At 46.4% G+C, this 24,707-nt stretch overlaps 4 protein-coding genes across 6 annotated transcripts; 3 read left to right on the top strand and 1 right to left on the bottom strand.

Annotated features, from left to right (window-relative positions):
- The first annotated feature begins 2,060 nt into the window (after nt 1–2,060).
- LOC102710412 (16.0 kDa heat shock protein, peroxisomal) lies at nt 2,061–2,929 on the top strand. The gene has a single exon (XM_006655908.3). The coding sequence runs from the start codon at nt 2,254–2,256 to the stop codon at nt 2,671–2,673; it is 420 nt and encodes a 139-aa protein (XP_006655971.1). The 5' UTR covers nt 2,061–2,253; the 3' UTR covers nt 2,674–2,929.
- On the bottom strand, nt 2,894–4,159 carry LOC102719875 (cytosolic sulfotransferase 5-like). Its single transcript, XM_006656786.3, has one exon. The coding sequence runs from the start codon at nt 4,155–4,157 to the stop codon at nt 3,096–3,098; it is 1,062 nt and encodes a 353-aa protein (XP_006656849.2). The 5' UTR covers nt 4,158–4,159; the 3' UTR covers nt 2,894–3,095.
- A 2,557-nt stretch (nt 4,160–6,716) lies between these two features.
- LOC102719595 (E3 ubiquitin-protein ligase APD2) lies at nt 6,717–8,821 on the top strand. Of its 3 annotated transcripts, none has more exons than XM_015838503.2 (4): nt 6,717–6,800; nt 7,882–7,954; nt 8,057–8,345; nt 8,653–8,821. In XM_015838503.2, the coding sequence occupies exons 1-4, from the start codon at nt 6,783–6,785 to the stop codon at nt 8,732–8,734; spliced, it is 462 nt and encodes a 153-aa protein (XP_015693989.1). In that variant the 5' UTR covers nt 6,717–6,782; the 3' UTR covers nt 8,735–8,821. The 3 variants fall into 3 exon arrangements, with proteins under 3 accessions (XP_015693989.1, XP_015693990.1, XP_015693991.1); XM_015838504.2 differs by lacking the exon at nt 6,717–6,800 and adding an exon at nt 7,557–7,716; XM_015838505.1 differs by lacking the exon at nt 6,717–6,800 and adding an exon at nt 7,716–7,802.
- A 3,421-nt stretch (nt 8,822–12,242) lies between these two features.
- On the top strand, nt 12,243–16,092 carry LOC107304336 (NF-X1-type zinc finger protein NFXL1). The gene has a single exon (XM_040525032.1). The coding sequence runs from the start codon at nt 12,470–12,472 to the stop codon at nt 15,818–15,820; it is 3,351 nt and encodes a 1,116-aa protein (XP_040380966.1). The 5' UTR covers nt 12,243–12,469; the 3' UTR covers nt 15,821–16,092.
- Nucleotides 16,093–24,707: the final 8,615 nt, after the last annotated feature.

Below are 24,707 nucleotides of genomic sequence, written 5' to 3'. Positions count from 1 at the left end.
ATAGAATGCCTCAACTTAGGCTATTCAATAGAGGCATTTGCATTCTTCCCATTATATTCAACTTTATTTGTGTTTAACCCAACTTATTTTTAACTTTATGGTTTTTTCTTTATTTTTTAAAAACAAAGTGAGTTCTTTGCCCATATTCCTTTAAGAAGACCTAAGGTAACCACACCATGCCTCAGAAAACAATTAGCAAGGATTCTTATTATGTGTTTCATCATTATAGAGGGTAAAGTTCTATTTCACATCATAATTATTGGCATGAAAAGAATATAAATTTAAAGGTATTTAACTCTCTTAGCCTTAGAAATTGCATGCTATAGGCAAGTTTTAAACCCTAGAGAGATCGCAGAAATTAGATAGGCTTTTATCGGATTAAAGCTAACTAATTTATATGGACTCTTGATTAATACCGAATCTATTTCTAAGTTTCCAGTCCCAATCGGACTCCAGTCCTTATCCGGTTCAAACCCTATCGGCTGAATTCGTATTGTCTTCAATATTTTCTTCCAGCCGATTCCCTTTCTCTGGTCCGATTTGGTCTTTAATCACACTTTAATCTATAACGGTCATTTGCCAAAAATCTGGCGTTAACACATCAACGTCCGATCAGCTGGTTTCTCAGTTACCTATCGGTTTGATAGCCGATCGACTTATTTTAATGTTTATCTTGTTAGTTACAGGATCAAACTGACTGGCACGCCTACGCACCTGGTAAGAATTTAGATTTTACACTAGAGCGTTCTAAAAAATGACTCACAGGCCTTCGTGTGTAACCCACCATCTGATCACAGTTTGATGTCAACAGGGTGCTAAAGGAAGTAGAGAAAGTTTTATTTCACGTCATAATTATTGGCATGAAAAGAATATGAATTTAAAGGTATTTAGCTCTCTTAACCTTGAAAATTGAATGTTATAGGCTAGTTTTAAACCCGCCTATAGAGATTGTAGAAATCAGATAGGCTTTTATCAGATTTTTTATAACTCTATTTATACTGAACTACTTAAAAATATATATTAGACTCAATTAAGCTAGCCTATTTGCAAAGCCATGCTTGCTTTCTTGTACTACCTCTATCCCATAATATATGGGGTTTTACTATTCACTTATAATTTTTGACCATTCATCTTATTTAAAAATTTAGTGTAAATATAAAAATTTATAAGTTATTATAATAATAAAGAAAAATAATAAACAAAACAAATAATAATTTTATAAGACGATTAATCAAACATTACAGACCGAAAATCACCCTTATAACCTAGGACCGGGAGTAGTACACAGAGAGAGGAGCTTGCTGGCACGGCTCCGGCAGCCGGTGGCAGCGGCTGGAGGTGGAAAGCAGGATATGGCCGGCTGCGGCAGCAGCTCAAAGAGCAGAGAGAGCGAGCATGGGGAGAGAGAGCTTGGAGCTCTGGAAATTGGGTACGGAGAGAAAGGGCTCTGACCGACCTTAACATAACATAGGCGACATCGGAGAGGGTACCGTACGACGACGGCAAAACGGTGGCGGAGGCTAGCGGTTTTGGGCGGCGATGGTGGAGGCACTGGCGACGGCGGAGGAATCGGTGGAGGTGGGGGTCAATGGAGAGAGGAAATGGCAGCGGTTGGACGCTGGAATGCGGCGGAGCCCATGTGGTGGCGGTGGCGCCCGCAGGAACAGAGGCGACGGCACCTCCGGTTGTGGCCGAGGGGCTTCGGCCCATAAAAGCCTTTCTGATTTTTATTGGAGGAAAGAGGGAATGGGCCAAATAAAGGGGGGACTTGACCCATCTACATGAACCTTTTTTTTTTCTGTTTCTTCTATTAATTTCGAAAATTTCTGGTCTTTAGCGTGAATATGCTAGCTTCTTTTTGAGCTTTTTTTATAGTATATAATAGAATGGAAAATCGATAGATTGGTGGATAGATATTTTTCTTTGTAGGTGTTGTGGTCTGCGTACGCTTGTTACGAAGTTAGTTCGGAACAGCATTTTAATCACGTAGTAACAAACTTTTGGGCGGTTAAGATGAAGTGCATCCCCCAACAAAATCCTGACTATTCCAGAAGCTTCTCGCCCCATCCTTCCTCCCCCATCTCTCGTGCGTGATCTCGAACCTTCACAGGGCTTCCCCCTTGACGTTGACGCCCCGCAAATCCAATCCAGCGCCATTTTAGTCATCCGCCGCCCCTATCTCTCTCGTATACATCGATCCGTCGTCTTCCTCAGCTCACCGAGACTCCGCATCCCGCTCCAGGCTCCAAGCCAATGGCGGACCTCTTCTTCGGCGGGCCCTTCCGGCGCCTGCTCTACGGGCGCCCCTTCCCCGCGGAGTGGGCATCGGCGGCAATGGACTGGGTCGAGACCCCGACCTCCCACGTGCTCAGGATCAACGTCCCGGGCCTGGGCAAGGACGACGTGAAGATCCAGGTGGAGGAGGGCAACGTGCTCAGCGTGAGGGGCGCGGCGCCGCAGGAGAGGGAGGGGGGGAGCGAGAAGGAGGTGGTGTGGCACGTGGCGGAGCGCGGGAGGCCGGAGTTCGCGCGGGAGGTGGCGCTGCCGGCCGGCGTGAGGGTGGAGCAGATCAGGGCCAGCGTCGACAACGGCGTGCTCACCGTCGTCGTGCCCAAGGAGCCCGCGCCGGCCCGGCCCAGGCCCAGGCCCATCGCCGTCTCCAGCAAGCTCTGATGTCTCATGTCTGATCCTGATCGAAGCCCAAAGCGTATATGAAGTTGAATATATACTGCGAGTCTAAATCCTCAAGTTGAAAGTTTAAAAACTCTGGAGATTTGAATTACTAGTGTACTGAATAAACGCGGATATTCATGTATTGATCATGAACGTCTTTGTTACTGCTACGTGCACTGCTTGATTTGTTGAAATATATATGGTATACTTTATGTACTCCATCCGTACTCTCTGTTCTCATTTTTAGTTTATCTAAATTTATTTATATTTTATATGTGTATAGAATTTATTAGCATATAAATAATTTTAAATAAGATTAAAAATTTTATAATGAACGGAGCAAATATTTGTGAATTGCGAGTTCACAAGCTAACTCCATTGACCTATGTTTGTTCCTACAAACGTTGAAACGTAGCTGCGTCTCATTTAAATGCGAGTCCAGTTCCACCAAACTTGTCGGCAACAATGTCATCCAGGCGGCGCGCCATCTCCGGCGTCATGTGGTGCACCCAGTCGCCGGCCACGCCCTTCCGGAAGAGTGTCTCGCGCGGAATCCTCCGCTGCGCATCGACGTAGCCTGTCCTGTTCGCCTCGAATCCCCTCATGTTGTCGAGGCTGCACAGCGCGACGATGGCGCCGACCATGCCGGCCTCCTCCTCCGCCTCGGAGAACGGCAGCCCGACGAACTGCGCCAGCTTCCGGACGTTTCCGGCGGGGTCACGCAGCAGCTCCTCGTACCGGAGGAAGAGCACGGTGTCCGGCGTCGCCGAGCTCGCGCGCCAGTAGCCGAGGATGTGGTCCCAGAACGGGCCGTAAATCTTGGCGCCGTCGCAGTAGGACTCGAAGGTTTCGGCGAACGACACGCGGGGCATCACCCGCCGGGTGTAGTGGCACATGGAGACGGCCATGTCCTTGGGCTCTCGACAGATGTAGACGACTCTGCAGCCGCCGCCGCCGCCGCCGGCGCTGGGCAGCATAGCGAGCGGCATGTGCGTGTTCATGAGGCGCGGGGACGGGAGCGCGTCGAGCTTGGCTTGCTGACCTCTGGCGAAGAGGCCCTCGAGGAAAGGGACGCACTGGTGCGGGTTGAGGCGGCGGAGCGGGTGGCCGGCGCCGGCGCCGGCGTCGGGCGGATGCGCGCGGCGCGCCATGGTGGCGAACGCCAGGGCGATGAGCCACGTGGTGCCGCACTTGGGAAGGCTGGCCACGACGACGTCGTCGGGGCGTGGCACGAGGCGCCGCTGCATGGCCACGGCCGCCGGGATGTGGATCTCCGCCAGCCAGAAGCCCCGGTAGAGGCGCAGCCTCATGGGCAGGCTGACCTCCATCTTGCTCGGGAGGGACGAGACCATGTCGTCGGCGAGGTCGTCGCCGAGCCCCGCTTCCGGCTGCGCCCGGCGCTCGGGGACCAGCTGCTCGCCGTCGACGTCGGCGAACGGGACGGGACCAACCGGAGCACTAGGCTCGCCGCCGCTGGTCGCCATGGCGGAGCTGGCAGGAGTAATGGATCAGCTCTCTGCTCTCATACATATATGTAGGCGACCATGCATCTGTCGACTGGCATTCGGCGTCATGCGAAAGATGATCGTGCCGACACACCAACACGCGTTACATGTGATATCCACTTTAAATTTCGCATGTCAACGGTCTGAGATTATGGAATTGGATTTCTGAATTTTTTTTTAGTTTATCAATCACCCAATACAGGACCCTACAGATTAAGAAATTCAGCGACTGTCTACAATCTATCCAATTTTGTGTGATGTCTCATTACATGGACAATGATAGCATTTTTTTTCAAGGAGTAACAAAAGCCCATGAAATTTCCTGTTTGAATTGAAAATAGAACTGGATTTCTTGTTGGAGTATGAAGTTCAGTAGTACTGTGCCCAAGACAACGGGAAGTCGAGAACTAATGCAGCAGAACGCAATGATTGCAAGATTCAATGAAACAAATCCGTAATCAAATGTTCTGCGATAACACAGATTCATACAAACATGTTCAAGGTAGCCAAAAAGCCCGGAAATCGACTACACTGAACACAACGGCTTAAAACGAGCAGAACTGCATTCGTTGCCAAGACTGAAGAAAACTAACATGCTCTGTTTCTCCGTGGCAAATCATGGTGATAAGGTGATTAGAACAAGAAAACTATCCAGCTCATCTGTTGGATGCTCGAAACAAGTGAAACTAAGAGAATGGATTCGGTGATTATATGGGAATTTTTAGAGTTAACTGAAGTGAATCAACGCCATGGCAAAAGCATAGATGCGCCATTCTCAATCACGACCCATTAGTTTCTCATTCTAGCATTCAGTCTTTCAAACGAGTCTAGATCACGAACTTTTCAACCAGAGAACGATAGATTTCGGGATAACCCGGCATGATCAGTTTAAGCAACACAACGATCGATCAGAGTTCCTAGAACGGGCGTGCTCAAACTTACGTCAGGGGCGGCGCGTTGTCGTTGCCGGAGAAGAGCTCGGCGGAGATCGACGGGGCCAGCGGAGCTCAGCGGGGAGGTGGCAGGTGAACCTGGCGTCGGGAGCGGCGTCCAACCACATGGCGGCTGCGTGGAGGCGGAGGGCTCGGGAGGCGCGCGGGGTGGCGACTCGCGGCGCGTCCGCGGGCAGGGTCGTGGTCGTCGTCGGCGAAGGTGAAGAGGGCGTGCTCCCAGAGACTCCTCCAGCGTCGGGAGAGGAGGCTGGTCCGTGCTGCGGCGGAGGAGTTGGGGAGGCTGAGGAGTACAGCGAGGAGGACGTCGTCGGGGAGCGAGCTGAGGTGGTCCCCTCCGCCGACCGCGTCGTCGTCACCGGAGGTCGAGGTGAGCTTCACGCCCTTGGTGGGGGAGACCTCGCCGTAGCTCGTCTCCGCGCGGTCGGACCCCTCGGAGAGAATGCCGTCGACGTCTGCGTGGTCCATGGCGGCGAGCGCCGAGCACGCGGCGTCGTGGCTTCCGCGAGCTCTCCGAGAGAAGAATGGGGAGGAGACGGGAGACGAGCGAGATCGAAGGCCGTTAGAACAGAGAGACGAGGAATACAAAGGCACGACATGTTCTGTTATTTGCCGTGCGATCTCGATCCAACGGTGACAATTCAAGAAGGAAAATAGCAGAAAGTCTTGGATGGATTTTTGCAGATAACATCATATAATGGTTATTAATTAATCAGAAAATCTATCAATATCATTGACAAACAATTAGTTTAAAAAATATTATTGACGAGAATAAATTTGTACAAGAAATATCATCACCGTTAAATGCTATAATAAAAATAATGTATTTACGGCATGGATGAACGCACGGCAATAATATTTCTCAGATAAAATTATTTGTATCCAACGATTATATTTCTCAAATGCTTCTATAATGTATTTCGTATAGTTCGTAGTCATATATCATATATATGTTTATTATCATCGATGGTACTGTATTTCTTATATTTTCTCTTGAGTCTTGATGTAATACGTTGCACCCAGCCAGGAAACGGCTTCCTACCAGGCCGCGGCGGTCAGCGGCGACGGACAACGCTGTCGTTCCGTCTGCTTGCGCGTCCTGCGCGGCTGCGCGCATACCGCGCCGCCTGCCACCACCGGCCACCGCATTCCATGCCTACGCTACACACCTCGCCCACCCTAGCGCGCTTCTCCGGCATGCGTGATGCACCTCGGCGATTTCCATCGTTGTCCTATGTAGCATTGTAGCTTAAGGATGAAGGCGGCCTGCTCGGCAATTTCCATCTTTGCTTTGCTGAGCTTCTTGGTATGGGGCTCCATCGCTGCGCGTATACTGTTCGATGAAATGCCAGACCGCGCCTCCCGCGTGAGGTGCGTGCGTCACGTTAGCGTTGGTGCTAATTTGTTCAGAAACTATGGGAACATTGTATGGAGAACTCATTTTGTTCGATCAAATGACCAGGGGGAGTCCATCTGCGGTCATGGAAATTTGAAGATGATGGAATAATGCCGTAATGGTGGCCATTCAAGCGCAATGGGTTGGCCATCGTGGTGACTGCAAGTGTGCCTGGCATCTTGGGAGGATGCAGTCACAGTCTTAAGTCCTCTGGCTCACCTGCTGATCAACATCATCTTCACTGGGTTAGTTTGAAGCATGCATCTGCCATTCCAGGTTATTTTATGAGTCACCAAATCTGTCCTACATAGAGCAACTAGTCTTTTCATTTATGCATATGCAGACATGCTGGGTACAATGTACTGCTATGATTAATTCTGATTGTTTTCGAAATTTCTACTTTCTTTGTCATATTTCATTGCCTTCTACATTTCGCGCAAGAGCAGTTATTTGGAGTATTGGGGCCAAAATTCAATGTTACAAATCAATTGTTTTGTTCATTTTTATCAGTTACAAATTAGTTCTTCACAGCTGATCCGAAATTAAACTGTGACATTAACATATGAAGAAAACAACTTGTCAGTTCCAAACTTCTTAGTTTTAGAACATTTTCTTCACAGATCTTACTCTTTTTTTTTTTAGCGTCAAATCCTAGGTTTTGAGTATCTTTTAGTCAGTTCTCAGTGCATCTGTGGATCTGAGATTGCAATCCTTTTTGGCATGTATATTGCATTGTTGTGAGGTTGTGAACCTACTGATTTTTTTTTTATCAAGTTCTACTTCTCCTTGCTATAGCCCTCGAGTCCGAGCCTAATTCAACACATGTTGGGCAGCTTCTGAATTTTCCCTGTGATCTTAGTTCTAGGTAATTCAAAACTCACCACAGAGAAACACAGGCCCTTCTCACATTGATCCGAAAGAATGGTAGTTAGCCTTGCAACTTTGGTATCGCCAACAACTGGTCACCCTATGCTCAACTTATCAGTTCCAAGTGGAAGACTGGTAAGTGAACAATAACATTCCTCAAAAAACTATCAAGTCTTCTCCTGTCTGAACTTATCTCGTCCTACTCAGAAGTTGCTGCATGCAAACGAACGTCATTTCCTTCAGTTCTGTATGCTGCAAGCTTCTGCTACTGCTGTGCTCTTCAGTTCCTTCCCAATTCTATTAGACTGTTACTAGCTGTGCCACGGTAAATTGCATTACTGATAGTACTACAGGCAGTGCTTTGCCGCTAGTTTACTGCACTTCTATTTGACCTATCAAGACTGTTAGAATGTAACTTGTTGAACATCTGTTTTTCTCTAAAAAAAAGAATTGGCTTCAACTTCTAAGTTGTTTCAAATTTATGTTTCAGGTGCTAGCTATGGAGCTTTTGTTGGTTGATTTACCCTTCTCTCCCCAATTGGTCTCATACTTTGTCATGATATGTGCGACTTTGCTTGTCGACTACTTTTGAATTTGCTCGGTCTTTGATCAGTCCTTTCTCTTTAGTTTCAAATATTCATTGTGCCCCATCGGTTGAATTTTAGGTGTTATAGTGGCGGTCTTTTACTGCTTCCTGAAGCAATTGGCAGAATTTTCTGATACAGACCAACAAACAATTAGGGATCAAGACGCAAGGACCAATGAAACAGAACCAATTCTGCCAAGAAAAAGGGTGGTTTTCTGCTATGGAACAACCGAAGAGCAGCCTGAGTCAAGCATGATTTCAGAAGATATGTGCAGTGAGAAGGTCTGCAAAATATGCTATGATGCACCACGGAGTTGCTTCTTCATACCTTGCGGCCATGGTTTTGCCTGTTTTACATGTGCAAAGAGGTATAATTCTCATCTAGATTCTGGAGCTAGGCTTATGTCTATGGGAGTCGGTTTACTTCAGCATACATGCTTAGATTGCTCTTTTTACTAGTCTGATTACACCCTACTTCTGATTACAGCGATAAAGTCTATATAGTACAGAGTAGCTCATAAGTCAGAACTCAGAATTGTCAAATTTGTAATCCCACCTGATACACCTTTGTCTGAACAGTTCTGATTTATAGCTCTATAAACCCAAAAAAATGTTGAAGAAATTTGATAAAGAAGCTTCACTGCATAACAGCCCGTTCTTCAATTATTACTGCAGGATCGCTGAGGACAAAAACCAGACATGCCCAATCTGCCGAAGGCTGATCCACAGAGTAAGAAGGCTTGTGAAGAGCCCTTAGATAGATCAAACAGCAACCTTGTGGGCTGCCATCTTTATTAATAAAGGAGGAGATTCAAGAAAGTTTTAAAGTTAAGCCCACAAACAAAGTATTACATCTAGGGATGCAAGTGGGCTGACCCGTAAACCCCCATAAAGGTTATTTCATGTGGGTTAGCAGGTTAGCCCGTTTAAAATAACTTATATGCAGGTTCGCGGATCAGCTCACTTGCATCCCTATTATATCTGCTGTCAGCATGCTAAAAACTCCACCAGTTTGCATGCTCCTGCCAGTCATCAGGTCATAGCTTCTTGTTTGATCAACCTGAGTAGTAGATTCAAAATACTTGTGTGCTGCTGCGAGGAAACGGGTTGGAAAGAACAAATTTGCTCCTGCAGAGCCTGATGAGATAGAATTCTTACTAAGATACCCGGGAATCATACGAGTAGTATATTACTAGGGGAGGTGGCAAGTGAGAGAGGATACAGAGTTCCAAGGAATGCATTTCAAGTTGACACAGTATTGCAGTTGTGTACCATCTCTATGCGCTGAGGGGCATGTTTGTGGACGATCTTGAGCCATCAGAAAGAAGTGTTGCATGATGCAGGTCGAGGTTGCTGAGGTTGCTACTAGTCCTTAGGATGTTTTGGACAGAGCGTGCTATATCAGAATTCAGAACTCTGTGATCTGTTTGACAAAACTTTAGATCCTAAATATATGTTTAGTTTGGAGTTTATAAGTTAAATTAAAGTGGTGTAGAATTTTATATTTCATCAAAAACTGGAACAAGCAATTCAACCATATGTTATTTATGTAATCATGGATCTAGCTCATGGATTTATGGAGCTAAAAAAATATCGAATTCTAATGGATCTCTAATCTGTAACTGTATCGAACATGATCTAAATATAATATCTATCTATTCTCTTTTATTAACCCTTTCTTTGTTGGGTGTGGACCGGTGGAGTTTCTTGGAAGCTGCCTATCGTATTCATGTCGTGTACAATAGCCATGCGTTGCTGGGCCAAGCTCGTGGTTGCGGCCAGAACTATTCGTTTATATCTTTCCAAAGTCTTTACTCCGTGGCTCCCAAGCTTCCTTCCCTCGAGTTGACCATTCGCAATTCTGCAGGAACGAGCTGTGGACAGTGGTGTCCCATATCCGGCAAGTTTCCAGCGTCTTCGAAAGTGACTCGAGTAATGCTCCGGGTTGATTGTCTCGGTTTTTATGGAAAACACCAAAAATATATATTTGTGAAGAAAAATAATTTATAAATAAAACTTATATATTCTTATCATATAAAAGTCAATGCAGAAAAATAAGTTTCAAAAATAAGTTTCAGTGAAAAATACTTAAAATTGAAAATTTAAATTTTGATTTATAAGTAATAGCAGAAGTGAAAAGCTAAGTTGTCTATGTACAAATATTTGCACACTACTCGGGTTTGTTTGCTTTTGTGGCCTGTGTCAACCCAACCAAAATGTTGGTAAACCAATTTGTTATCTAGGTTGTTTGTAGCTAAGAAAATTATCAAGGCTCAATATTTTATTTCTCAACTATAGTTTTCGTTCGCTCTTGATTCCTTAACGATGGATTCGTGATTTCGTTCATTTTTGTCATTAAACTTTCGAAATCATTTGGCACTCGGTTAAGACCGTGGTGGTTTCAACTTTCAAATGACAAGACGCATGTCTACATTCCATGTAGACTACTAATAAATTAAAAATTATCAAATTAAAAAATGTAAAAAAAATACAAATCAACATTGCCTCTTCCATATTCTATATATAATTTATTTTAAATGACTTACTAGGATGCTATGTAACATATCACTGTATCTGAAAACCATTATGTTTTGACAAAGGAACAAAAGTGGGCGTCTTCACCAAAATGCACTGTTTAAGTTATTTGTCGTAGTTGAATTTTCACGTGCAACTTTAATAGCAAACAAAACAAATCTGTAGTCAAATTTCGGTAATATTTGTTGTCATTGGCTAATTATAACCATACCAAATGTTTGGTAAGGTTAGAAATGGCAAAGAACCAAACAAGCTCTACATCACGGTGGAAATTTTTGGTAGCTGTTTATCATTAGATTTCTGAAAAATTCCTCTCAAATAAGCTTTAAAAAAAAAGGTAAGAACAAAAACGAACCCACTAAGCCAGTGAGTTGTTTTTTTGGCCGACATATATACGCCGTCACACCTAAAATTAATTATTAAAAATTTAAAAAAATATACTTTATAGAATAAAAATACTCCCGCTGTCTCATATATTCTGACTATTCACTTATAACTTTTATAACTTTTGACCATTCGTCTTATTCAAAAAAATTAGCATAAATATAAAAATTTATAAGTAATACTTAAACTACTTTTAATAATAAACGAAGTAAATAATACATTTAAATTTTTTAATAAGACAAGTACTCGAACATTAGAAAAAAGTCAAAATACTATGTAATCTGAAACACATATTATCTACGTTGTACTATTTTACTCTATTCAGCACAGGACATACACGTGGTGACGTCAGATCTCAAACTGAACCGACCCGGCACCCGCACACTAACTCTCCCTCCCCTTCTCGAGAAACGACGGACCTGACCCATCCCGTGTAGGCCTGGGCACAAAATGACCGAGACCGAGAGACCGAACCGAATAGACCGAGACCGAGAAATTCGGTCCCGGTCTCGGGTGGAAGAGGTGAAAGACCGAAAAATTCGGTCTGGTCTTCGGCTACAAGGCTCGGGTAACCAAATAGGACCGAACAGACCGAACCGCACTCTTCCCTCCGCCTCCTCCCGCCCGCCTCCTCCCCTCCGCCTCTCTGCCCGCCTCCCCGCCTCCTCCTCCTGCCGGGTGCCGCCTCTCCTCCGCCTCCTCCCGCCAGTCCCCCCGCCTCCTCTCGTCGGCCGCTGCCTCCCCTCCGCCTCCTCCCGCCGGCTGCCGCGTCTCCTCCGCCTCTTCCCCCGGCCGCTGCCTCCCCTCCGCCTCCTCCCGCCGGCCGCCGCCTTCCCTCCGCCTCCTCCCGCCGGCCGCCGCCTTCCCTCCGTCGTCCTCCCGCCGGCGGCCGCGTTTCCTCCGCCTCCTCTCGTCGGCCGCCGCGTCTCCTCCACCTCCTCCTGCTAGCATTCCCGCCTCCTCCCGTCGGCCGCCGCGTCTCCTCCACCTCCTCCTGCTAGCATTCCCGCCTCCTCCCGCCGGCCGCCGGCTCCCTTCCGCCTCCTCCCATCTGCGTCCTCCCGCCGGCCGTCGCCTTCCCTCCATCGTCCTCTCGCCAGCCGCCGCCTTCCCTCCGTCTCCTCCCGCCGGCCACCGCCTAATATTTTAGACATTTCGGTCAGAACCGAGACCAAGATCGAATAAGATCAAGACCGAATTTTTTGGTCTTGTATTTTTTCAAGACCGATTGGACCCGAGATCTGAAAGACCGAATTTTCTCTGGAGACCGAGACTGACACCGAAGCGATGACCGAATGCCCAGGCCTACTCCCGTGTCCCGCTCCCGACCCGACCCAGCCGCAACACGCTCAGAAGCAGCGCCGCGGCCTCCCTCCTCCGCTCCTCTCCCCTCCCAATCGCCGGCCGATTTGCCGTCGTCTCCAAGGCTCTCCTCCCCCTCAAATACCCCCCTCTTCCTCCCGTCCCCTTCATCTCGCCGCCGCCTCAAACCCCACCTACTCGGCCACCGCGTCTCCCCCCACCCCCAACGGAGGACTCGGGAACCCTAGGTTTACTGCCCCTTCCACCCCGTATGCAGCCCTCCTCCGATCGGCGCCGCGGCGGCAACGGCGGTGGCGGTGGAGGAGGAGGAGGCCCCGTCGCGGTGCCTTCGTCCCGCGCCGTATGGCGGCCCCGCTCTACCGCTCCTCGTGCGCCACCCCCCGCGCCCGCGGCCGCGGCCGTCCCCGACCGCGCCGCTCCGATCCTGCCCTTTCCAAGTACGGCTTCGGAGGAACGGCCTCCCCAGCGCCGCCCGCGCCGGAGGAATCACGGGAGTAGCGGCGGCCAACGCCGCGCCCCGCCGCAGGAGAGGCCGTCCGCGGCGCCGCCGCCATCGGCGGCGGCGGCTGCGCCAGCTCCGACCCGCGGCGCGCCTCCTCCGCGTGCGGCGGGGGCGAAGGCCGCGGCGGCAGGGAGCGATGGGGCGGTGCCGCAGCTGGTGCAGGAGATCCAGGACAAGCTGGCGCGGGGGGCGGTGGAGTGCATGATCTGCTACGACATGGTGCGGCGGTCGGCGCCGGTGTGGTCCTGCGGCAGCTGCTTCTCCATTTTCCACCTACCCTGCATCCGCAAGTGGGCGCGCTCCCCGGCGTCCGCTGCCGATGCGTCGGACCCGGACTCTTCCTGGCGCTGCCCCGGGTGCCAGTCCGTGCACACCGTACCCGCGCGCGAGCTCGCCTACACCTGCTTCTGCGGGCGACGCCGCGAGCCCCCTAACGATCTCTTCCTCACGCCGCACTCCTGCGGCGAGCCCTGCTCCAAGCCCCTCGAGAGGGCGGATCCTGCCGCCGCGAAGGGCGCTTCCCCCAACGATGCCGAAGCCACCAGGTGCCCGCATGTGTGTGTCCTGCAGTGCCACCCAGGGCCTTGCCCACCCTGCAAAGCGTTTGCACCAGACCGGCTGTGCCCCTGTGGCAAGCAGACCATTGTGCGGCGGTGCGCGGACCGGACCACGCCTGTGACGTGCGGGCAGCAGTGTGATCGGCTCCTGCCCTGCCGGAGGCACCGTTGTGAGAAGGTCTGCCACACTGGACCTTGCGGGGATTGCAACGTTCTCATTACTGCCCAATGCTTCTGTGGAAAGAAGACGGAGACATTGTTGTGCGGGGACATGGAGCTGAAGGGGAATCTATCTGAGAAGGATGGAGTGTTCTCATGCAGTGAAGCCTGTGACCACATGCTGGCGTGTGGGAATCATGCCTGCCGAGATGTTTGCCACCCAGGACCATGCGGGGAGTGCGATCTTATGCCAGGAAAGGTCACCGCATGCCATTGTGGGAAGACAAGGCTGCTGGAGAAGAGAGAGAGCTGCTTGGACCCGATACCAACCTGTGAGAAGGTGTGCGACAAGAAGCTGCCATGCGGGGTGCATAGGTGCAAGGTCACATGCCATGATGGAGAGTGCCCTCCTTGTGTGGTGCGTGTGGAACAGAGGTGCCGCTGTGGTTCATCGGGTCAGATGGTAGAGTGCTACAAAGTCTTGGAGGAGGAATTCCATTGCAACAAGCCTTGTGGGCGAAAGAAAAACTGTGGGAGGCACAGGTGTAGTGAGTGCTGTTGCCCACTTTCAAAGCCGTTCGCTCAGCTTGAAGGGGGTAATTGGGATCCCCATCTCTGCCAGATACCGTGTGGCAAGAAACTGCGGTGCGGACAGCATGGATGCCAGCTTCTTTGCCATAGCGGCCACTGCCCGCCTTGCCTTGAGACCATATTCAATGATCTGACTTGTGCATGTGGTAGGACATCCATCCCTCCCCCGCTTCCTTGTGGCACACCAACTCCATCATGCCCACACCAATGCTTAGTCCCCCAACCATGTGGACATCCGGCCTCGCATCAATGTCATTTTGGGGATTGTCCGCCTTGTGTTGTTCCAGTAATGAGAGAATGCATAGGTGGACATGTGATGTTGAGGAATATCCCTTGTGGTTCTAAGGATATCAGATGCAACCAACCATGTGGAAAGAACCGGCAATGTGGAATACATGCTTGCACCAGGGCTTGTCATCCTGCCCCTTGTGATGCGCCGCCTGCAAATGGAGATGCTAGCTCAAGCACTGGTAGCAGAGCTTCATGTGGGCAGGTATGTGGTGCTGCAAGGAGGGAATGTAAGCACACTTGCACTGCTCCATGCCACCCATCATCACCTTGCCCGGATTTGAGATGTGAATTTCCTGTTACTATTACCTGTTCTTGTGGTCATATTACTGCAACTGTGCCATGCGGTGCTGGGGGAGCTTCCAATGGTGACAATATGTTTGAAATATCCATCATACAGAAGCTACCAGTGCCACTCCAGCCAGTGGAATCGGATGGGAGAAGGGTACCACTTGGGCAGAGGAAGCTCTCCTGTGATGAGGACTGTGCAAAGATGGAGAGGAAGAGGGCCCTTGCTGAAGCATTTGACATCACCCCACCCAATTTGGATGCATTACATTTTGGTGAGAACTCAAATGCATCCGATTTGCTTTCTGATCTTTTCCGCCGTGAGCCAAAATGGGTGCTGGCCATAGAGGAGAGGTGCAAGTTCCTTGTACTTGGGAAGACGAGAGGGAATTCTTCAGGCAACCTCAAGGTTCATGTCTTCTGTCACATGATGAAGGATAAGAGGGATGCTATCAGGCTCATTGCGGACAGGTGGAAGCTTTCTGTTCAGGCTGCTGGTTGGGAGCCCAAACGTTTCATTACTATCCATGTCACGCCCAAGTCAAAACCGCCTGCTCGCATCCTGGGATCCAAGCCAGGAGTACCTGTTACTGCGTCCCATCCTTTCTTTGATCCTCTTGTGGACATGGATCCAAGGCTTGTTGTTGCAATGCTGGACCTCCCCCGGGATGCTGATGTTAGTGCTCTGGTTTTAAGGTTCGGTGGGGAGTGTGAATTGGTTTGGCTGAATGACAAGAATGCCGTGGCTGTCTTCAATGATCCAGCTAGAGCAGCGACAGCGTTGAGGCGGCTGGATTATGGGTCTGCTTACCAGGGTGCTGCTGTATTTTCGCCAAGCGGCAGCGCTCAGCCAGGCAATATCTGGGTTGGAGGGCAGAAAGATGGAGCATTGGCTACTAAGAGCAGTGCCAATCCATGGAAGAAGGCCACTGCCTCTGAGCCTGATTTATCCTCAGGAGACTGGACAGGTGTGCCTGGTCATGCTCCTCCAGCATCAGTATGGAGGCGTGGCGGTGATACTGTCGCTCAAGTCATGGGGACATCAAACCGCTGGAACGTCCTGGAGTCTGATGCTGCCACAAGCTCCAGGGACGAGGAGAATAAGCCTGCTCCTCGCGCCGATGCTGGATCCAGCGCAGGACCAAGCGCTGCACCACCGGTAAGTAAGATGCAGCCGGAAATCGAAGTTGATGATTGGGAAGAGGCTTGTGAATGAGTCGGCATCAGGAAGCTCGGTTCAGATGGTTTTACCTTTATTCTGATCTTTTGGTCAAATTTTATAGTTGCTGGTACCAAATGTATTCTTACACTTTTATGTAGTTCCTGATGGCCTGGTGACTGATCTGTGTGATGTTGTCATGCGGGCAATTCGTGTAACGCCGCCGCTGCTTGTGCAGTCCAGTTCATTGGAGCTGGGAAAAAGAATACGTCGTAAAATTGCCAACCTATGCTTGCTCTGTGGTATTGAATTGGTTCATTGTCATGTAAGAGTTGCTTTTGCTTTTGTCGTTATTTTCTACTTCTTCAGATAAAGTCGTGCGGATTGAAGCACACTGACTGAGCCCCTCCCTGCACATTTCGGAATTCTTGTTCGATGCAAAATATGTATGGTCCCAAATCAAGTGTCACTTCTTCAGCAATCAATCGAGGAAGAAAGTCATGGTGCGTGAAATGTTTCCAGTTTAAAATCGAGATCAAAGAATTTATACAGTACCCTTGCTCCAATTTCCAAACGTGCGGAGTTCCAGACCAAAGAATTTCCACACGCGGCCCAAGTCGCCCTCGTTTCACCGGCGGAGCCAGGGGTGGAAAAAAATTGCTAATCAGCCCTTAATACCAAAAAAATAATATTTTTTATCGATTAATATTCTTACAAATGATATAACATGATCATTGAGCAGGATATTTTTTAAAATGGATGCAGAATATATAATGAATACTTTTATAGCCATTAGAATTTAAAAGGCATAGACTTGATAAGAAGGAATGTAGGACGGTAATATTCTTTAAATTTTTTTAGGCATTTATGTTTCTATTTTATTGCGGGGAAGCTATATATGTTTCTTTGAATCAAAATTTTACTTAACTACTAATTTTATATGTTTTAAGATGTTTTATTCATATATTCTAGTGTACTTGTAATCTATTTTATTATCTATACCTTTATATATATATATATATATATATGTTAGCATGCTAATCGATCGGACCACTCGTATCCTAAATCCTTCGCCACTGCCTCGTTTCCGCTCGTACTGGTATTACGATGGAAATGTGAACCAGGAGTACGCCCACGGCCCATACAAATTTCTTGCTCGCATCACGCGAGCCACCGCCCAACCACGCACCGGTAGTCCGGTACTAGTGTGTCCACCCACGGCCAGCACGAACGGCTACCCTGTCTTCCAACGTCCGCCGAGCAATCGCGCGGCCACCGGTTCCGCCGCCGGGCCCGTCCCCTCCCCTCATCAACCGCATCATCGCCGACTCGGTCCACTCCCCTCCCTGGAAGCCTGGAACGTATCCGTTTCATTCGCCGCGTACCGGCATATCCGCATATGCGTTGTCGTGGCACGCGCTGCGTCGCATGCATGTCCCGGCGCTCCCGCCCGGGCCAAGTCGCGATGCGTGCGTAAGCCCCTCGCAGATGCGGCGGCGGCCACACGCATCGTCGATCGGTCGATTCAGGCGTTCAGCCATGGGCCTCGCGGTGAAAGAAATCGCCACGGGGAGCGGGGAAGGAAGCCACCAGGCCAGCAGCGGCAGCGCGTCCGGCTCCGTTGTTTGACGCGCGGGCGTGTTTAACGACGGTTCTGGTGGAGAAACGAGAGGACGGAACGCGCCCATTCACCGATGCTGATAGTAGTAGTACCCAGAGTTTGTTCGATGGCACGCAAGGCGAGGAGGGCAGCGTAGAGTAGCAATTTGAGAGCAAGTTCAATAGTAACTAGTATAGCTACTGGCTCCAATTTATCTATACTTAATCTAATAGTTCATTCATATAATAGCTGTCTATAAAACATTACTACATGGTCCCACATGTCATATATACACTCTGTCTTGGAGTCCGCGTGCAGCTAGCTACAAATTAGTAACTCATATCTCTTCTCTCTCCTCTCTTATCTCTTTAAAATATGCTTATAGCTGGCTTATAGTCTAGATGTTTGTAGCGAGAGCACGCATAGCAAGGCCTGTGCGCCAATCAAGATGATTCTCTAGCCTTGAAACACGCAATTAAGAGCGTCACCAGTACTATCTCTGTTAAAAGAACTTCATTTTTTCCTATATACAATGATCATCTATTTTATTTAAATAATTTATTAAAAACTTTAAAAATCAGTAATGCATAAAGTATTATTTATATTTTATCATCTAATAGTAAAAAATATTAAACACAAAAAATCTAATAGATAAAGAGTTAAATATTGTATTTAAAACTTCAAAAATAAACTTATTTTGAGACAGAAAATATTTGCATAAAAATCTAATCTATCCCTTTTGAATTATAGCAACCCAACTATCAAAAAAAATTATAGCAACCTAAGTAATAAATCCTAATGTTGCTATAATTTATAGCGGACAAAGTATCGCTAAAATTTTCCTCTAGGGACTTTTAGGTGTGTGATTGTTGGAGATTAATTTTTACATGAAGACTGGGTGGAGACCTATATCAGGTGTCTATTGGCAATGCTCTTATTATCTAAAAAAATTGGTTATGCTCTTAATATGTGTTTACCCCCTTTATGATTTGTGAAGAAACGGGAACAAGCCAAACTTCTTTTGCGGGATAAGATTTATGGTCTCATCGTTTGCCCAACAATGAAGATGTGCCTGCCAAAATTCTAGATCATAATTTTTAATTGAAACTTTTTGCATTGTAGTTTCTCTTTAGTATTGGTTTCTTTAAGTAACCAAGAACACATATCTAAAAGTTAAAGTATTTTCTTATCACTGTACTGATTCACAAATCATGTATGTATACACAGTTATAATTTGGATCACCGTAACCAAACATCATTAATTTGTTTTTCGTCTATTAATAGCATTGTAGTTTCTTTCATGTCCTCTTTATAATATAATTGACGACGTACACAAGCGATGTGTTTATATGCTCATCATAGGAAAAGCAATGGGAAGGAGGGGGCAGTGAGATGCATTAGCAGATTAGCCGTGGCTAGTGGGCCGCTACACCACAAAGCGGCTCCGGCCAGTAGGTTGGAGGGAGGTGGACACAAGCCAAACCAGCCAGAACCAGGTTAGTATAGTACTTAGTAGGATTAGGATAGATCATGCAGGACAAATTGACTGCAATGGTTGATCTAGCAGCAGGGCACAGCGCAGTGCTGCCATTGGAGCATAGACAGGGAGGCAGGGGCCAACACAAAGAAATGATTAATTAGCTGGGAAAAGCATCCCTGCTCCATACAAAGAAAACCATAACCAGCTGAAAAAAAAAGAGCCAGCATTACTGAAGCAATTTTTTAATCCAAAATATATTTACATGTCCGATATGTACGACACGGATCGATAGGTGGATAAATCATGACCGATTCTTAGCTCAACTAAATAAAACTCTGTTTATTGAGTTAAGGTAAAGTTGGCCATAGATTATCCGTGAGTTCATCCGCGTCCATTCCTACTATTCGACTTTACAGAAAAATGTTATTGGAAACTCAACTAAGAGAAAATTAAGCTCCTAAGATTACAGGCGGAACTCCTTTAACCACTCCCCTATCTGCTTTTTGACTCCACTAACCACGCTCGACGAATACTGTTGTTACTGCGTATACTGTATACCAAATGGCAAACGCTACACTTTCTCCACCTCCCGGTGGCCTCCTCGCCGCCGTCTCCTCCCGCCGGCGACGGACGACACGGGCACCGGCACGGAAACGCCGCATACCGCGACGGCGTGTCTCCCCAGCAGCCGGACCCCGCCTCCTGGTGGCAGCTTCTTGGCCGGAGTCGACGGCGGTGACGCCTGCGCGTGGTTCGCGTTCTTGACGCCCGTCGTCTTGCTGCTGCTGCGTTGGTGGTGGTGGTGGTGATGGTGATGTTGGCGGCGGCGTTGGTCGCTCTTCGCGTCGTCGGGCTCGGCGGTCTCTTTCTTGGCGACGGCGGACACGGGCACGGAGACGCCGCACACGGCGACCGCGTGCCTCCCCAGCCACCGCACCCCTTCTCCCGACGGCACCTTCTTGGCCGGATTCGTCGGTGGCGCCTCCGCCTGCGCCTGTTTGGGGTTCGCATTCTTGGCGCCGCCGCCGCCCACGCCGGCCGCGTTATGCTTGACGATGAGGCTCTCGAGCTCCCTCCGGATGCAGTCCACCTCGTAAGCGTCGAGCAGCGTCGTCGGCTTCTTAACCCTCCTCGCCGACGACGCCACCGACGACGCCCGCGACACCTTCTTCCCCTCCGACGTGGGCGGCTCATCCTCCCCGGCGTCGAACGCTTCAAGGAGCGTCTTCAGCGTCGTCTTCGCCACCACCGCGCTGGGCCGCTTCTCGGCCGCCTCCTCCATGGCGCCGCGGCGGCGCTGGCGCACGGCTCGGGCTCACCGGAGAGAGAGAGAGAGAGAGAGATGGGAAACTAGTGATGGCTGCGTACTGGGCGGGGCTATTCATCGGGCGCGTTATAAAGGGGGCTTGATGAGACACTGACGAGGTGGGCCCACCGGCTGATAATTATATGCTTCTCTCTCTAGTGATCCTTCGTAAACTTCGCGGATTCAATTCAAGCGGGAGGCTCGGCGATTGAACCTGGGCAGCAGGTTAAAACACCCGTGTTTTTCGTAGTTTTAGTCTAACAGTCACTGTTCGACGCGTAACGTTACATTTACATTTTTTTTTGTATGGGGAGCGTAGAACCACGTAAATAAAACTAAATAATTCCTCTGTTGCAAAATAAAATAGGTAGGGTAAATAGAAAGTATCATACTAAAATACATGCGATCGAACCTTACAAACTTATAAACAATTAATTGATGAAAAGCAACTGGATTTGATATGAGGCAATATTGTTGTTAAATTTGTCATAGAAAGCACTTTCATAGTTATTCTTTTAATAGCTTTTAAAAATCTATAGTTTTCAAATATAGCGATGAAAACATCTGCATGTTTTTTTTGTTGGTGTTATAAATTGGTATTTAGTGTACTATGCAGGTGTCATGATCGACTAGGTGGCCTTATACTAGGAGCTTAATTAATATACTTTTGTACTTATAAATTTTCGAGTGTGTGTACATAGGCGAGTTTCGGTAAATAAAGAATTAAATATTATCACGTTATGAACTATGCTACGTAGGTGATAAAATTCTGAGGAATTTTGATAGGGAAAATGTTTTTACTAGCAGAGCTCAAGATACAAGAAAAAAATTTTGAATGGGTCCCAATTAATTCTTGACACACCCAGCAGGTAAAACCATCTGTACTTTGGATTTTAGGATGGAATATTTGCTACTATCACTCACGTAAGGCATTTATCTTACGTGGTCAAGAAGAAATGGTTTCGTGTTAATCTCTGGCTTATAGTTAAATAGTATGTCTAGTATGTTCATTAGCAAGTTCAGCAAAACATGTTTAATAATTAGTCAACTATATAGTTGGTCAAAGCCTTGCTAATTATAACCTAGGGGCGCTTCAGTAGTTGATGTTCCAGCTATATTCATGTTCCGTGATTTCGTCATTGATGATTAATGACCCTTGTTTTTAACATAATCGCGCGTGTTCCGAGCTTATTGCTAGCAGCTAATTGAAAATAGCGAGAAAATTAAACGGGGGCGAAACTAGGCGCATAAATAAATTAAATGTATTGTTTACTTAATCATTTATAAGTTTATGGTATATTTCCTAAATAACTTTAGTGTAGAATAGTTTAGTTTTTAATTAACATGGTAAATAATTTCTATAGATTAAATTACCTCTAAATTTCGATTTATATGACTCAATATCAAAATTTTATAGCAAACCTTTTTTATTTTTAAATTTTTTAAGTAATTGTTTGAGATTTTTAAAAATGACTATATAATATTAATAAAATAATTAATGTTTTATGTATTATATTGGATCTGATTTCTAGATATTAGACATATCATGTTCCGAAACGAGATACCATTCCTTAGTCTCACTCTAATATTACGAGCGATCTGGCGGGGTACAATTTGCCATATATCAACCGGACTAAACAACAATAGAGAGAAGAATCAGATCATCACATGAAGTGCATAATTATTATTATATAAGTATAGGGGATTAGTTACAACTGAGCAACACGCAGAGAGCCAGAGAGGGTGTCAGGGAGGTGGTACGGGCCGGCTAGCTAGCAGAGCTGGGAGTAACAACTGAAACGCCCATAGAAACGACCGGGTTGGCGAAGGCCGTTGTTTCCTGGGGCGGCAAAACTATGGGTTATCGTGGAAAAGGCACGCGCGCGGTGGGAATAATAGCGTGCGCGATCGGGGAATTTACGTGTTGCCGAATCGCATCTGGCCGTGTCAACCTAGACCTGTGCGCCGGCCGGCGGTCGTCACGCAGTAACCGATACTTGTACTTCCGTTCAGCGCTACCCCCTTTGTTTACTTACTGTCGAGATGCGTTTTTTTTTTTCCGTTTAGGCCTTATTCAGTGAGTTGGGATTTAATTTCTGATAGAAATTTATCCTAGAAGGATTGAGTGAACCGCTCCCATATCACCTAATGTACGTAGGGTTTGAATCCCTAACTTTCTCATAATTTTTTTTATAAAAACATCCATTCATTTTAGTAGGGATTTAAAAAAGTAGCAATCTTGGATTTTACACGTTATCACACAAGATGACGGAATTTTTTTCACACCACCGATGAAGAAGATTAATTCCTCGGCCAAGACAATGAAAAAATCCCAAAATGGGCCGGGCTAAAACCTTGATCGGGCTTAACTGAACAACGATTTTTCTGTGGGCCCGAATTTATTCCGTGGGGAAGAAATCCACAGGGGTTGTGACCCAATCCCGCCTAATCTCCCTCTAACCGAACAAGGGCTCAGGGGATCCTAATATCTCTGCGTGAAAGTATGCATGTCTTTTGCTGACTAACGCCTTGATAGTGCGATGTACCGAGTGTTTTGTTAGCTGGTAAATAAAGCTTTTTTGCTTCTTCCTTGCTGCAAATCTGAAAATATATATATGTCAATCTTTGTTGTTTTGTTAACCTTTGAAAGATCAAATTTTAAAGTTTAATCCCTTACACCTGCTTTCGAACGTGGACGTTTTATCTATGTTGATCGTGGTGCGTCGATGAACATGGCTAGGACAAAACCTTGCTAAGCCTTGATTTATCTGGTCGCTGGTGCCTCACTGTCCTCATGAGCAGGGACGGATAAAGCTGTAGGGATCTACCCCCCAACACGCTTGATCCATATTAATCCATATGAAGATTGAGAGAAAAGTGATAGGGGACAAGAGGGGAGGAGGTTAAATGAAGGAAAAGGCGATGAGCCCCCTTCCTCCATCCATATCCTGCATCCGCCCTGCTGATGAGGCTCTGAAGCCATCGCCGACCTCGTCGAGCTCCATAGACCATAGCCGTGCCTAGCCACATCAAACTCATGTCCCATCTTGCCAAGCTACTGTCAGCCATCGAACTATTATTCTTATAGGAATTTTTATTGATTATTGACAACCAGCGTGAAGCATTAAACAAACAAATCGTTAGTATTTGAACGTTATGTCCTCTCCTCTTTCTTAATAGATTTTTAGAAACATTTTGCAGGTTTTTATATAAAATATATATTAAGTCCATACATATAGATATGCTTTGAGTGAATAATGATCTAGTTTTACTTGAAATGTTCATGGGTGATGTTTTGTACTTATACCATCGAGCTAGTATGCTCTTGAAAGTAATAAATTTTGTTTTCCAGCATTTGATTATTTTTGTGGAGAAAAAATATACTAAAATAGTGGTGGTGAGTCTATCACCACAATCACAATCAAGTGGATCATTATATCAATACAACATACGTGAATATTCTAGCTGCTCTTTATACTTGCCTAGCTCTACAACTTAATTTTTTAATGATGGTGTTTTTTTTGTTTCTTCATATGAAATGCTTTTTTGTGTACTTTTTTTTAAACAATATAATACACATGTGATCTGGTTTCAACCTATTAGAAATATTTTTAAGAAGACTTAATTATACTGCTTTTAATAACATGTTGCATTTAGCTAGTTTAAAACAAAGATCACAACTATATAAAAAATACAATATTTCTAGTTTGTTTAGTAAGTATAAAGGTTAGGTCAAAATATACACTTTTAGTCTTTTCGGTGGTCGATTTTTGAATTTTAAATTTCTTATTTTCTCTTTCTAGGAGTTTGATTGGTTGTATAACCATTGATACAATGAGAGTAATGTAAATCAATGCAGTAATACTCATATAGTATAAAATTGAAATCAATGCCGTAAGCGCTTATATTTTAGAAGGAGTATTTATTTTTCAAGCGTCTTGTACTACAGCACATTGTTGTCTCGAGAATTCCAACATCAAGAGCACATTATTGTCAATAATCTCATAATTATCTTTTTCACCATCACTATCAAGATCACAATTTAGAAGTTTGAGAGATATTTAAAACTTTCTACTCAAAATTTGAATCTTTTCAAAACACTAACTAAACTTTGAAACTTTCAACTGTAAATTTAAAGGAATCCGTTTGCAAATTTGGCAATGGAAAGAAAATGAGTCAAATGAAGGAATAGGGAGAGAGAAAAACTGAGAGGAGGCAACAATAATCTGCGGGCGTTGTTGCTTTGCCGTGGTTGCATGATGGAAGAAGAGGTAAACATGTGTCGCCCTATCTTTTCGCTTTCGCTCACACTTAAAAGCTAAAATTTAAATTTTTAATCTTAATTTACAGTTAATTTTAAAGTTTTCTCACTGAGATTTATTTTTTAGTCTTAATTATTGGATCTCTAAGAATACATATATAAAAATTTTCTTTATAAATTATTTTCGTTTACAAATATATCGTTTGCTTTTTTTAAAAAAACACAAACAATCGAACCCCCCCCCCCCCTATTTTTTGTTGGTGGCTGTTCGAATTGGTCAAACTGATCGTTGGCCAC

This window comes from Oryza brachyantha, chromosome 6 (genome assembly GCF_000231095.2).
Source record: "Oryza brachyantha chromosome 6, ObraRS2, whole genome shotgun sequence".
NCBI classification, from domain to species: Eukaryota; Viridiplantae; Streptophyta; class Magnoliopsida; order Poales; family Poaceae; genus Oryza; species Oryza brachyantha.
This window is presented reverse-complemented; position numbering and strand designations above follow the sequence as displayed.